Source organism: Pan troglodytes, chromosome 7 (genome assembly GCF_028858775.2).
Source record: "Pan troglodytes isolate AG18354 chromosome 7, NHGRI_mPanTro3-v2.0_pri, whole genome shotgun sequence".
Taxonomy (NCBI): Eukaryota; Metazoa; Chordata; class Mammalia; order Primates; family Hominidae; genus Pan; species Pan troglodytes.
Window position 1 is genome coordinate 46,192,624 of NC_072405.2, and position 13,493 is coordinate 46,206,116.

A 13,493-nucleotide genomic window follows, 5' to 3' on the forward strand; every position below is an offset into this window, starting at 1 on the left:
AGGTGGAGGTTGCAGTGAGCCGAGATCATGCCATTGCATTCCAGCCTGGGTAACAGAGCAAGACTCCGTCAAAAAAATTTAAAAAAAAAACACACACACACAAGGGGAAGTGAAACTCTTGGGAGAATTTTTGTGAGCTCTTCTCCTCCCTAGAAATGACAGAGTACAGCAGTTAAAAATTTGGTCTCTAGGCCAGGCATCATGGCTCATGCTTGTAATCCCAGTACTTAGGGGGGCCTGAGGCAGGAGGATCACTTGAGGCTGGGAGTTTGAGACCAGCCTGGGCAACATAGCGAGACCCCATCTCTACAAAAAATTAAAAATTTAGTCGGGCATGCTGGCACATGCCTGTGGTCCCAGTTACTCAGAAGGCTAAGGTGGGAGGACTGCTTGAGCCTGGGAGTTCAAGGCTGCAGTGAGCTATGATTGTACCATTGCATTCCAGCCTGGGCAACAGAGAGAGACCCTGTCTCAAAAAATTTTTCGACTTTGGTTCCAGGAGTCCATATCTTGGTTCCGTTACTTACTAGCTATATATTCTTGGGTGAGGTACTCTTTGGGTTCCCTGTCTGTTAAAAAAAAATTGTCCTAACCGCTAGGCGCGGTGGCTCACGCCTGTGATCCCAACACTTTGGGAGGCTGAGGCGGGCAGATCACTTGAGGTCAGGAGTTCGAGACCAGCCTGGCCAACATGGTGAACCCCGTCTCTACTAAAAATACAAAAAAAAATTAGCTGGACATGGTGGCGGGCAGCTAGTTGGGAGGCTGAGGCAGGAGAATTGAACCTTGAACCCAGGAGGCGGAGGTTCCAGTGAGCCAAGACCATGCCATTGCACTCCAGCCCGGGCAACAAGAGCAAAACTCTGACTCAAAAAAATAAAAATAAAAATAAAGGTCCTCACTCTGTTTTGAGAACTAAATGAGCTAATTCTTTTTTTTTTTTTTTTTTTTTTTGAGATGGAGTCTCACTCTGTCCCCCAGGCTGGAGTGCAGTGGTGCAATCTCGACTCACTGCAGCCTCTGCCTCCAAGGTTCAAGCGATTCTCCTGCCTCAGCTTCCCAAGTAGCTGGAATTACAGGCGCCCGCCACCACACCCGGCTAATTTTTGTATTTTTAGTAGAGATGAAGTTTTGCCCTGTTGGCCAGGCTGGTCTTGAACTCCTGGCCTCAGGTGATCTGCCCGCCTCGGCCTCCCAAAGTGCTGGGATTACAAGCATGAGTCACCGTGCCTGGCTAAATGAGCTAATTCTTACGAAATATACTCAACAAGCGCTTGGCACATAATAAGCACTCAGTGGCTGTCCACTTTCCTTATGTGACTCCCACGGTAGCTCCAATCTGCTCAGTCTCAGAGAGATCAGCTAGCAGCTAGCTCCCAGCAAAGGCAAACTTCTTTCGAGAGGGAGACAGCAGATATGAGCCCCTAGACTCTTAGGGGAATAAGGTCTCATAGAGTCCGGTAGATTATATTCTTGCCCAGATTAAACAGACTCTTTCGGAAAGTCCCCTCTCCCTTGCTCTGGTCGGAATTAATTCAGTCTTGTCTCTGTGATCGCCACTGAACAGCTTATCACCTCTGATCAAGGTGTGTTTAATTGGTCAGGCTCCCTAGCAGATTTTTTGAGGTCTGGAACTAAATTCGAGTCATTCTCCTATCTCAAACAAACCTCAAAACAAAAAGATTTTGATGTGGGCAATTCATTCACTCCTCACTGCACCTCTGAGGAGAGGTCTGCAGGAAGCTTCCCAGGGGAAGGTCTCCCTGTGGCTCAGAGAAGAAAGCACTTAAAAAGGAACCATGGCCGGGCACGGTATACTAGAAATAAGAAGAAAAAAGGATTAAAACATGCTCATGGCAGGTCGCGGTGGCTCACTCCTATAATCCCAGGACTTTGGGAGGCCAAGGCGAGTGGATCACCTGAGGTCAGGAGTTTGAGACCAGCCTGGCCAACATGGTGAAACCCTGTCTCTACTAAAAATACAAAAATTAGCCAGGCATGGTGGCAGGCGCCTGTAATCCCAGCTACTTGGGAGGCTGTGACAGGAGAATCACTTGAACCCAGGAGGTAGAGGTTGCAGTGAGCTGAGATTGTGCCACTGCACTCCAGCATGGGTGACAGAGCTAGACTCCATCACAAACAAACAAACAAACAGACAAACATGCTCATGGCCAGGCATGGTGGCTCACACCTGTAATCCCAGCACTTTGGGAGGCCAAGTCAGGCAGATTGCTGGAGTCCAGGAGTTTGAGACCAGCCTGGGCAACATGGCGAGATCCCCATCTCTACAAAACATTCAAAAAAATTAGTTGCATGCAATAACAAACCTGTAGTTCCAGCTACTTGGGAGGTGGAGGTGGGAGGATTGAACCCAGGAGATCGAGGCTGCAGTGTTCCTGCCACTGCACTCCAGCCTGGGTGACAGAGAGAGACCTTGTCTCACACATACACAAAAAAAGGAATCAGAAAGTAAGTTCCTACCCTTGGACTCTAGTCTCAGTGACTCAGTTTCTTCATCCATACTTGCAAAATAAGAAAGTAACCTCCACTTCATCACCTCCCTGGGTGGGTAAGAAGTCAAATGTGGTGACCCTCAGGACAGTCCAGTGTTTTGTAGATGTCTCCATCAGACATTTCATTCCTAGTGGTGGGGAAGCCTCGCCTCATTAAATGGCCTTTGGCCTCTGTTCAGCCTCCAGGAGTGGGTGTTCCAGTAGAATTCTTCTTTAGACTTTGAGTGTCTTCATTTAGCCAAAGGAAATCACAGAAAAGCTATATGACCCAGGCCAGAGATCTCAGAGTCTTCCTTGCCTGTGAGCAGGAGGGCTGCACAGCCCTGCCTATGGGCTGTGGCTCTGCTGTCAGCTCTTTCCTGAGGAATGCAGCCTGGGCCACCGCCTGTGAGGGCTCCTGCTGGGGGAGTCCATTCCCCTTCTCCCTTCCTCCATTTGCAATCACTATTTATTTATCTTTGGAAGTTCAAGGAACCAGAGAGCCTGCAACTGGGGGAGATCTGTGGAGCCAGGGAGGGAAAGTGAAGAAGCCAACATCTAGGCCCCTGCCTGCCGCCAACGCCAACGGGCAAGAGAGAAAAGCCATTCCCTGCATAGTCAGGGTAGACTTGGCTGACAGGCACAGGGGCCCTAGAAAAGGCACCACCGCACACCAGCAGGGCTAAGCTCACTAAAGAATGTGGCATTCACCTTGGGGACCGCTTGGGTGGTAGAGTGAAGGAGGGGGAACGGGAGTCCTGCCCCATCCCGGCAGCTCTATTAAGCAACAGAAAGGTGAGCTTCTGTGGGGAAACAGAGGAAGCAGACCCCTGGGCTGCACTTCTTACTGCCTGTCCCCAGCCCTGGTTCCGGTGTACTGCAGGCCGTTTTTTTTTTTTTTTTTTAATTAATTTATTTATTTATTGAGACGGAGTCTCACTTTGTCACTAGGCTGCAGTGCAGTGGCACGCTCTCAGCTCACTGCAACCTCCGCCTCCTGGGTTCAAGCAATTCTCGTGCCTCAGCCTCCCAAGTAGCTGGGATTACAGGCGCCCACGACGACGCCCGGATAATTTTTGTATATTTAGTACAGACAGGGTTTCATCATGTTGGCCAGGTGGATCTCAAACTCCTCACCTCAAGTGATCCGCCCGTCTCGGCCTCGAAAAGTGCTGGGATTACAGGTGTCAGCCACCACGCCCGGCCTGCAGGCAGCTTTATACCCACCACTAGTTGTCAAGGTCACCCCTGCCACCACCAGTCCTCTGCCTTTGGAAACCATGTGCCCCTCCCCCCCACCACACTCTCTTATTCTAATGCCACGATTTACTGGGCATCTAATGCCACTCTATAAACTGGGGAGCAGGCAGAGCCCCATTTCAACCCCAGAGATCTGCTACCCCAGCAAGCTAGGGGCTGTGTCCAAGGTCAGACAGTAGTAAGAGGCAGAGCCGAGTCTGGAATAGGGGTCTCCAGACTCACTGCGCAGTGCTCTTTCCACACCCTGCTGCAAAGCCCTGCTCCTTCTCATCTACTTTTCCCTTGTCCCACTCACTGTCCCCGAAACACACACACACAGACACACACACACACAGCGTTGTGGAAAATGTAGGAGGCCCAGTCTAGCCTCTAGCCTTGTCTGCCTTGGCCTTTGACCTCTCCTTGGCCGAATGACATGCACCCCCCGCTGAGCGAGGTCACCGCAGCGGAGGAGGGTCTGCTGCCTCCTTGTCTCGGCTGCCATCCTCCTGCGGCTGCCTCCACCGGAGCTGGAAGGAGAGTGAGAGACGACTTCCACACTGATCATCGTGTCAGGGGCCAAAGGAAACCTCGGAGCCTTCCACCAATTTCAACCCAAAACAGGGCGCCCCAGACGTCTCTGTCCAAGTCCGCGGGTCCAGGAGGGCCCCAGCAGCCTGGAGACGCAAGCTGCACCAGCACGGACAAGGGAAATTTTGTGGAAGGTGGTGGTGGTCGGCTCAGAGGTCTGAGATGGGTTGCGGAAAGGAAGGGTCCTGGCCCGGGGCGCGGGGACAAGCGGGAGAGGAGTGTTGGTGCAGGGCGGGCGCGGGGACGCAGGGTCCTCGAGCCAGCTGGCCCGCCCCCACTCGGCAGAGGGCCTCGGCCTGGCCCCGTGTCGGTCGGCGCTAGGGCCCCGCGGAAGGCCCGGGCGGGCGGGGACCGGCGGCGGGAGCGGCGCGGCGCGGAGCTGCCTCCATCCATGGCACGGAGCGGCGGCGGCGGCGGCAGCAGGAGCCCGGCGCGATCCGCTAGGTCCCAGCCCAGCGCCCAGCGAGCAGGCGACGCGGAGGGGCCGGGCCTCCAGTGTCCCGAGGGCCGGGCGCTGAGACTCGGGCCGCGCAGCTGGGAGCTGCCCGCGCTGCGCTGACAGCCGCGCCGACGTCCTCCCCGCCGGGGCGCTCGCCGGACATGCCCCCGGGGCGCGGCGGCGGGGACCCCGGGGCTCGCCTCCGCCCAGGGCCCCCCTCCACGCCCTCGGGCGCCCCGGGCCCCCGCTGAGCAGTCCTCCCGCACGCCTGGGTCCCTCCGGCCGGCACGCAGCCCGGCCCCAGCGCTGTGGGTCCCCGCGGGGCGATGGGTTGATGGGCCCCGGGGGACGCAGGATGCGGGGGGCGCCCGCGCGCCTGCTGCTGCCGCTGCTGCCGTGGCTCCTGCTGCTCCTGGCGCCCGAGGCTCGGGGCGCGCCCGGCTGCCCGCTACCCATCCGCAGCTGCAAGTGCTCGGGGGAGCGGCCCAAGGGGCTGAGCGGCGGCGTCCCTGGCCCGGCTCGGCGGAGGGTGGTGTGCAGCGGCGGGGACCTCCCGGAGCCTCCCGAGCCCGGCCTTCTGCCTAACGGCACCGTTACCCTGTAAGTACCCTACCAGGCCAGTTCCGTCCGAGCCGGGACTGGGGACGAAGGGAGGCGAGACGGGAGGGGTGGGAGCAGGGGGAAGGGGGCTATCCCCCCACTTCAGAGATTTCTGGACAGGCCTGGGTTCAGGCGCCCAGAGGGGAAGATTGGAGGAGCAGGGGAGAGACTGGGGCTCCAGGAGCGTGGAGGCGGGAAGGGGCTGCGGGGGACAGGCGCACCCCAGAGAAAGGCACCGCAGGCGCCCACTCACCTGCACAGGTGAAGTGGAGAGCACGCCTGCAGGGCACCCACGCCCCGGATTTCCAGCCTGGACTAGGGTTGCGGACTTTGGGGACCTGAGAAGGGTGAGAGCGGGGAATGCTCAGGAAAGATCGACGCTCGTGGCCCAGGAGGGGGCTGTGGTCCTAACCACTACGGACGCGTCCCGGACTGGGCTGGAGGAGTCTCCGGATTTACCTGGCTGGCCTTGTCCCTTCAATTGGGGTCATCCCATCCATGCCCCCTGGCCTGCCAGCGCCGCTTCCAGCCGGTCTCCTTAGGGCAAGGGGAGGCTGGGCTCAGAAAAGTCGGCCCTTGGAATACCGGCGCTCCTGGGCTGCAGGAGACCCTGGCGTCCCCATCCCTCTAGAGGCCCCTCTCCCACGGCGGCGTTTGTGCAGTGAGCTCTGTGCTGGGTCCCGCGTCCTTGCCTCTCCTTTGCCTCCCCTGGAAGTAACTCGAGCTTTGGCTGTTTCTCCATTGACTTCGCGCAAAGATTGCGAAGAAAGAAACGCGGCCGGGGAAGCGGGGTTCCCTCACCGCAGCCCACCCGGGCCTCCTTCCGCGACTTCCCTCTTAGTCAGGGCCTCAGTACGCCTTTGCTTTGCTGGCAGCGAGCGCTGCAGCGCCGCAGCCCGACCCCAAGCCTCCTACAAGGGGGTCGCAAGTCTCAGCAGCCGCGCGAGCATTGGCGACCCCTCCCCACCGCAGAGATTTCCTGCGCCGACCACGTGCTCGCAGCTCCACGCACGCCGTGGATTTGAGGGTCGGGCCCCCGCGGCCGCCGCTTCCTTTCCTGTCCCAAATCCAGCCTAAGAGCCGCTTCCCTTTCCCTGTCCTCCTGACCCCAGTGGCAACCGTTTCTCCACTGCCCCTTGCCCGGAGTCGGGGCTGGCCCAGTCTTTTCGATTGTGTCCAGAACAATACAGTAACGCCTCTGGTTGGGTGAGTTCAGAGGCTGCCCGCTTCCTGACAGGACACAACTGGTCAGCCTCTGACGCTGGCCGCCCGGCCTGCATTTTCCCCGGCCCGGGTGTGTGTGTGCATGTGTGTGCCTTAGGGGTGGAGGCGGTGTGTCTGCTCGCTGCCGCCTCCCTGCTGCTCAGGGTAAGGCTGTGGCCAGGGAAGGCACCTGTGGCTGTTCAGGGCAGCTCTCTCTGACTGTCCGCTGGGGTTTGAGGGTCCAGGCAGGCCTGGGCATTCCCCAGCTCACTTAGTTCTGGAGGAGAAAAATGCTTGCTCTGCGGAACAGTCGGTAGCGTCTGCGTGAGTCCCAGCTGCATAAGAATTCAGAGCTGAGGCCGGGTGCGGTGGCTCACGCCTGTAATCCCAGCACTTTGAGAGGCAGAGGCGGGTGGATCACGAGGTCAGGAGTTCGAGACCAGCCTGACCAACATGGTGAAACCCCGTCTCTACTAAAAATACAAAAATTAGCCGGGCGTGGTAGCGCGCGCCTGTAATCCCAGCTACTCAGGAGGCTGAGGCAGGAGAATCGCTTGAACCCGGGAGGCGGAGGTTGCAGTGAGCCGAGATCACGCCATTGCACTCCAGCCTGGGCGACAGAGCGAGACTCCGTATAAAAAAAAAAAAAAAAAGAATTCAGAGCTGAGAGCTGTGCGTGCATGTGTGCACACTCTTGTGTCTGCTCATGCACATATGTGGGATGTGTGTTCTCTGCGTGTCTCTGTGTCAGGGTTAGGGAATCCTAACATATCAAAGGCAGAAGGAAGTGGGGGAGGCGGTAGATAGAAAGGCAGTTTTGCAGTACATCTTAGAATGATCAGGCCATGGTTAATTCCTATCCACGCCACTCCACGGAGAGAACTGGGCCAGCGCTTGGTAAGAATACATTAGAACCGGGTGGCAGCAAAGGTGACCCCTAGCTCACCCTCCAATCCCAAATCCTCCCAGGCCACTGAGCCATCAGGCTTAGGATAGGATACCCTTTAAGGAGCAGCCCCAGAGCCTGGCTCTGGACTTCCCCACAGGGACACAAACAGGGCAGGCCAGGGACACCCTGGAGAGCCCACGGGTCCTTCAGCCTGGAGGGTAATGGAATCCCCAGCCACAGACTTACTGCTTAGCTCTCCCACCAGACTTTGCATAATCCTCATCCTCATGGCACCCCCCACTCCCCACCAGCTGGCTTCGGAAAGAAAAAGAACCCAGGCTCTCCTTCAGCAGAAGCTGGGCAAAGAAAGGTTCCTTCCTCTGAGGCTCAGTCCCTCCAGCACCCCCACACCCACCCCAGGATGCATCTTGAGGGAGGGAGCAGGAGAAAGTCTGTGTAGGGGCTGAAAGGGGATGATCTGTCTCCTCCCCATCAGGAAGGGTTACAGCCAACAGCCCTCTAACAACAACAAAAGCCCCAGGTTAACAAGAGAAAAGCATAACTCACGTATTACTGTTATGCACACATGTGTGCACGGGAGTCAGTAAGGCTGAAATGCTCTCTCCACAGAGGAGAGATGTATGGACCGGGAGGTGGGAGGTGGCTGGCAGGTGATGGGACTCCAGAGAAGGTGAGCTGCACAGAAGCAAAGGTGGTTTTATTATGCGGATTTATGCGGATCACACCTCTCAGGTGATCTCTCAGAGCTCTCCGAGTAGATGAGAAGTCTGGGTGCGGTGACAACTCCCAGACTCTTCTCCTGCTCTGTCTTGGTTATTTGCTGAGATCTCTAGGGAGGAGGTATTAAGACCATTGCCTTTATTTCGAGGAGAAGTTTTCTCCATCAGGTAAGGGAATTCCAGGGAGAGTGCCCCATCCCTGCGCTGGGGGAACAGGGGACAAGATAAGTTAGGAGGATCTTGGTTCTGAACTCCAAGTTTTGAGGCCCCTAAGGTCTCTCAGTGTGTCAAAGTGCCTGGACTTTGAGGTATCGCTCTCTCAGCCCCTGCATCTGGGAAGGAGGGAGCTGCCGCTTCTTTTGCCCAGCAGCAAAGCCAGAGGACAAGAGCTGAGAGTCGCCCCACGCAAATGGCCAGACTCAATTCCAAACTCCTCCTTCGTACTTTATTTATTTATTTTTTCCTGCCACGAACATTTTCCTTTTCACCTTTTAGCTTGTCACCTGGTGCAAATAAAACCGGAGCCATTCATTTTTGCATTTTGGCTTTATCCTCCCTCCCCATCTCCCCCACATTCCCATGGAAGACCCTTTTTTTCCTCCAAGATGGGGCCCCGGGGCACTCAGGATTGATCCTTGGGGAGTCTGAGTGCTGGGGGCTGTTCAGGCATGAAGGTGGGGTCCCTGTCTGCGGAGAGCCTCCTCCTGCACTCTGAGAAAGCCTTCCTGCAGTCAGAGGCGACCCCGTTCACAGTCCCATTTACCGCATGGAAAGCCCTCCCGCCACCTCCACCCATTATCTCAACTCTGCCTTCTGTTTTTGCATCCCCTGTCTCCCCCATCCTTTGCATTTTTTTCTCTAGTGGATTTTCATTCGCAGTTTTCCAGGAAAGCTGAGCTCTTGGCTTCCTTCCTGATCCCTCTGTCTCACCCCACCCCCCAGGCTCCCAGCCCAGTCTGCAGGGCAGCTGTGGGCACCCGTGCTTCTGAACAGAGAGAGCAGGAGCCTTTGTGGGCCTCCCCCAGGGAAAAGGTCCCACGGGGGGTGGCTTATGACAGGGAGAACCTGGGTGTGGGAGGAAGGTGCAGACCACTGTGAGCCCCAGTATTACTCGGCAGCAGCTGAGGGCTGAGGTTCTCAGCTCTGGGAGTGAGTGAGGGGGAAGGGGGCTGAGGATAAGGAATTCCAGGAAAGGACTGTTTGTAGATAACTCCAGAAGGAAATCTATAAAGACCTCCTAGGACATCTGAGCAGGCACTCCGAGGATACCAGCCAGTGTCATAAATTCCCAGACGGCCTGGGCTCCAAAGGATCTTAGCGATAAGGAAGCCCAGTCCCACATCTTACAGCTGAGCAAACTGAGGCCAGGAGAAGAAGGGTGCCTTGCTGACAGTCACACAGCCGGCTGGGGCTGGCGCCGGGATGGGCATTGCATTCCTGCCAGGTGAGGGCCTCGCTGCTCACCTGGCTGAACTTGGGACCCATTAGACACAAAAGACACTTTAAAAAACCCGGTTCCTTCCCAGCAGGATCTGAGCCCTTTTGACCTGGGAACATTCCAGGCTGGGCAAGGAGAGGTCACTTTGAATTTCCCCAGAACAGGCAAACCCTCAACCTGCTCAGCCTCCCATTCAGGGAAGCGGGGGTGCCCACCACGCAGGCTGCCCACCTAGGGGAGAAGAGGCTGTCTGCCGCAGGTGTGCCTAGCACAGGCTGGGTTCTTCTGCTGGGAGTTCAGTGGTCTTTGTAGGGGAAGTTGAGGAAGATGGGAAGTGGTTCTTGAGCACAGGTCTCCCTCTGGACCTCCAGCTGCTGGCTGGGACTCACTTCAGGGCCCCTCGTTACAGCCACCAGGATCCAGTTAGGGGAATTTGGGCAAAGTGTGCCAAGCGTCGTGCACATGGCCCGAGGGCAGGACAAGGATGCTGGTGGAGGGGCGGGCCCAGGCCGGCGCCCCCACCCCCTTCTCTTCCACCAGCTTTCCCCCATATGGTTCTCATAAGGTCTGGGCGCAGAGACAGCAGCCAGAGGAAGTGGCTGTGTACAGAGAGCTTTTGTGAGAGAAGAGGGGGAGGGGGAAAGAGCAAAGAAAAAGAAGTAAAGAAGAGAGGGAAGAGGCCAGAGACAGAGAAGGCCAGAGCAAGCCCAGAGACTCCAGCACCCACTCCCCTCCCCACCCAGGGGTGCAGGTCTCAGCTGCGGCACCCCCACCTGGGCTCCGGGACCTCGCCTGTTCAAAGGCAGGGGCCCAGCAGAAACCTCAGTCTCTCCTGGACTCTTCCCCACCACCCACTGGAGAAGCTGGAGGTCGCTAGCTCAGGATACAGGGATTCCACCCATCCATCCTCTGGGGCCTGGAAGCCCCTCCCCTGAGGGCTCCCTCTGCTGCAGGATGTTAGAGTCAGGGTCCCATCCTAGGGAGAGCCCTGGGCAGAGCTCAGAGCTCTCTGGGGCTCACTGGTTGAATGAAAAACACTTCAGAGGCCATCGTGCTGGCTCCTAAGGGGGCACTTGTGACTCCGCCCCCAGTGGGTCCAAGATCCCGAATGTGTTATTTGGCCGGAGTTACTCCTGCATGTGCATGAACCCAACCACTCCTGAAGCCACCGAAGTCCCTGCCTGCTGGCTACCACGGCTCTCCCCTCTGTGATTAGGGAGGGGGAGTGGCAACCCCTCGTCCTGGGGGGAGTGTGAGAATTTCCCCCAAAGGCACAGGCAAACCAATGTAATTTGAACCTAACCATAAATTGACCCTTCAATGCGGGGTCATGTTTTTAAAGAAAGAGAGTGTTTCTAAGTTTATCCCACATGGGAGTCATTGGGAGAAGAACCCTTTCCTGATGGAGAATAAGTTCCAGCCACCTCTGAGTTGATCGCTGTCCTTCCACTCCGTGGAGGCACCGGCTGCTCCCCTCAGCAAAGTCCAGAGAGGGGAGGAGAGTTCCCGGACAGCCTGGACCCAGACACTGCTATCTTCCCCATCACCCCAGAGATAGAGGCTGCCCCAGCCTCCCTGGGAGCAGCCAGAGAGCAGGGGCGGGGAGAGGAGGGAAATGGCCCAGGACTGGGGGACCAGAAGGAAGATCCGCTAACCGCTAGGAAGGGCTGCTCAGAGGGGCTGTTTATTTTCATTCCCCCAGCCCAGCCGCTCTGTTCTATTTACAGCTCAGACACTGACAGGACGAAGCTGCCTCCTCCCCTTCCTCCCTCCTCCGGGGGCCCCCATCCTTCCCAAACTCCAGAACATTCCTTTGCTTTCAGGACTGGGTTATGGGGGGAGGGGGTAGAGAAGCCATGGAGTGTAGGTCACTCCAGCAGCCTCCCAGGACACTCTCAGCTCTCCCAGCCCTTTCCTGGGAGCCAGGGATGTGTGCAGGATGGATGGGGCCAGGTGAGGCACGGGAGCCCCATCTGTCACAGAGGAGCAGGCAATGGACAGGGTGGGAAAGCGAGTCCTGGGGAGGGAGTTCCAGCCTCAACCAAGGGGCCAGACATCTCCCAGCTGGGAAGGGAAGAGAAGGTCTCAGGGCCCCCTCTACCGCCTCTGTTCCTCCCTTTCCTCCTCCCTTCCCCTGCCAGGGCTCCTAGCCTTGCTGGGAATTGTGTATCAAGGCAGAAACTATGACTTCAGGCTTCAGGAGACTCAGCATCCAGGATGGGAAAGACCATCAAAGATAAGGTGTGGGGTCTCCAGTCCACCTCCAGGGAGGGGCCAGCCTGCCCACGGTGAGACAGACAGACAGACACACACACACACACACACACACACACACACACACACACACACACACGGCTCTTAGCCAGGCAGCTCTAACTAGACCCCAGGGCTCCTGCCTCCCATCCCCTCTGCTGTTAGTCTGTGCAGGTGGGAACCTAGAGACAAAGCCACCAAGGGCAGCCACATCTCCAGGAGAAAGGGAGAGGAAGCAAGACAGAGAGATCTGGAGACTCTGAAGCTTCTCAGACCTCTTGAAAGCTTCACCACCCTCAGTCTCAAACAGTGACACTGCCCCAGGCAGCAGGGGCCCTGGAGGCCACACCTGCCCACTCTGCTGATGGCAAGGGTGTTTTCTGATGAAAATGCAGGCACGTGGGACTGGGAGTTTAAGCGGCCTGACCCCAAAAATAGTACTTCCTGACTTCACTTGAGGAGGGTTGCCGAGATACAGAATAGGTTAGCAGACAGGAGATCAAAATACAGGTTTATTGTTGATAAAAACTGTTGGAAGACCTAGCTTAGAGGTTCAGCAGCAATGAGTTTAGTCAGAGCTGCCCACCCAGGGGACATCCGAGTCCCACTCCCAGCCCCTCTGAAGGAGAGCCCCCACATTAAACAGCTCTGCAGGCAGGAAGGTCTGGGGCGTCTTTGCACACTGACCAATCAGAGGAGCCATCCCTGGAGATGGGACAGAGCAGATGCCCTAATCTGTTTTCCTCCACATGGATACATGAGCCAGGGAAAAGGGGCTCCCCCGACCCCATAATGGCCTAACAAGTACAAGTGTACTCACGGGGTCCCTGTACATAAGCACTGCATGGAGTATTTGAAATCAGTCTGACCCAGGAAATGTGCAACCCATGGTCTCTAAAACGCCCTTCCAACTGTTTCCTCTTCCTCTCTGGCACCACCTCGGGTAGCTTCAGACAATGTGACCCCTATGGGTGTGGCATCCCAGAAAGGCTGTACCGTGGAGCCAGGCTCACTCAGAGAAGGATGGATGCTGTCTCCTAGGTGTTGGAGAGAGAGAGGGAATTGGAGGTAGAAAGAAACTGCCGTTTGGCTTGGGGAAACCCAGGGCTCAGCAGTGAACTCTCTGTTGACCAAACATCCCCTCCATCCTGGAGCTCTGCCCCTGTCACTCAGCCAATGCCTACAGTGTATCTTCGCCCCATGGGAGGAGGCAAAAGACCCAGGCTCTGCCCTTCTGTCCTTACAGTCTCCTGGAGACAGGTACCAGCTTACAACGCCGGACAGGATCAGGGTAGCAAATATAGCTTCTATGGAGGAAAGGTCAAAGATGAGTATCTGTGTAGGTAGAAAACATTGATAACTTCCATCCTTTTGGGTCTGTTTGTGTTTTAAAAGAGGTCTGCGCCGCGTGTGTTGGCCCTTCCCTGTAATCTCAGCTACTCTGCAGGCTGAGGCAGGGGGATCACTTGAGGCCAGGGGTTCAAAACCAGTCTGGACACATAGAGATCCGTGTCTAAATTTTTTTTTCTTTTTTGGCCAGTCACGGTGGCTCACGCCTGTAATTCCAACACTTTGGGAGGCCGAGGTGGGTGGATCACGAGGTCAGGAG

The 13,493-nt window shown here is 56.6% G+C and overlaps 1 protein-coding gene across 2 annotated transcripts in view; it reads left to right on the top strand.

Moving 5' to 3' along the window:
- The first annotated feature begins 4,694 nt into the window (after positions 1-4,694).
- Positions 4,695-13,493, top strand: part of ADGRA2 (adhesion G protein-coupled receptor A2) — a 45,978-nt gene continuing 37,179 nt past the window's right edge. Inside the window, exon 1 of one of the 2 annotated variants that reach the window (XM_016959331.4) lies at positions 4,695-5,361. In XM_016959331.4, the coding sequence (XP_016814820.4) occupies positions 5,096-5,361 (266 nt within the window). In that variant the 5' untranslated portion in view covers positions 4,695-5,095. The remainder of the gene's footprint in view (positions 5,362-13,493) is intronic. The other variant, XM_016959332.4, reaches the window with a different exon arrangement.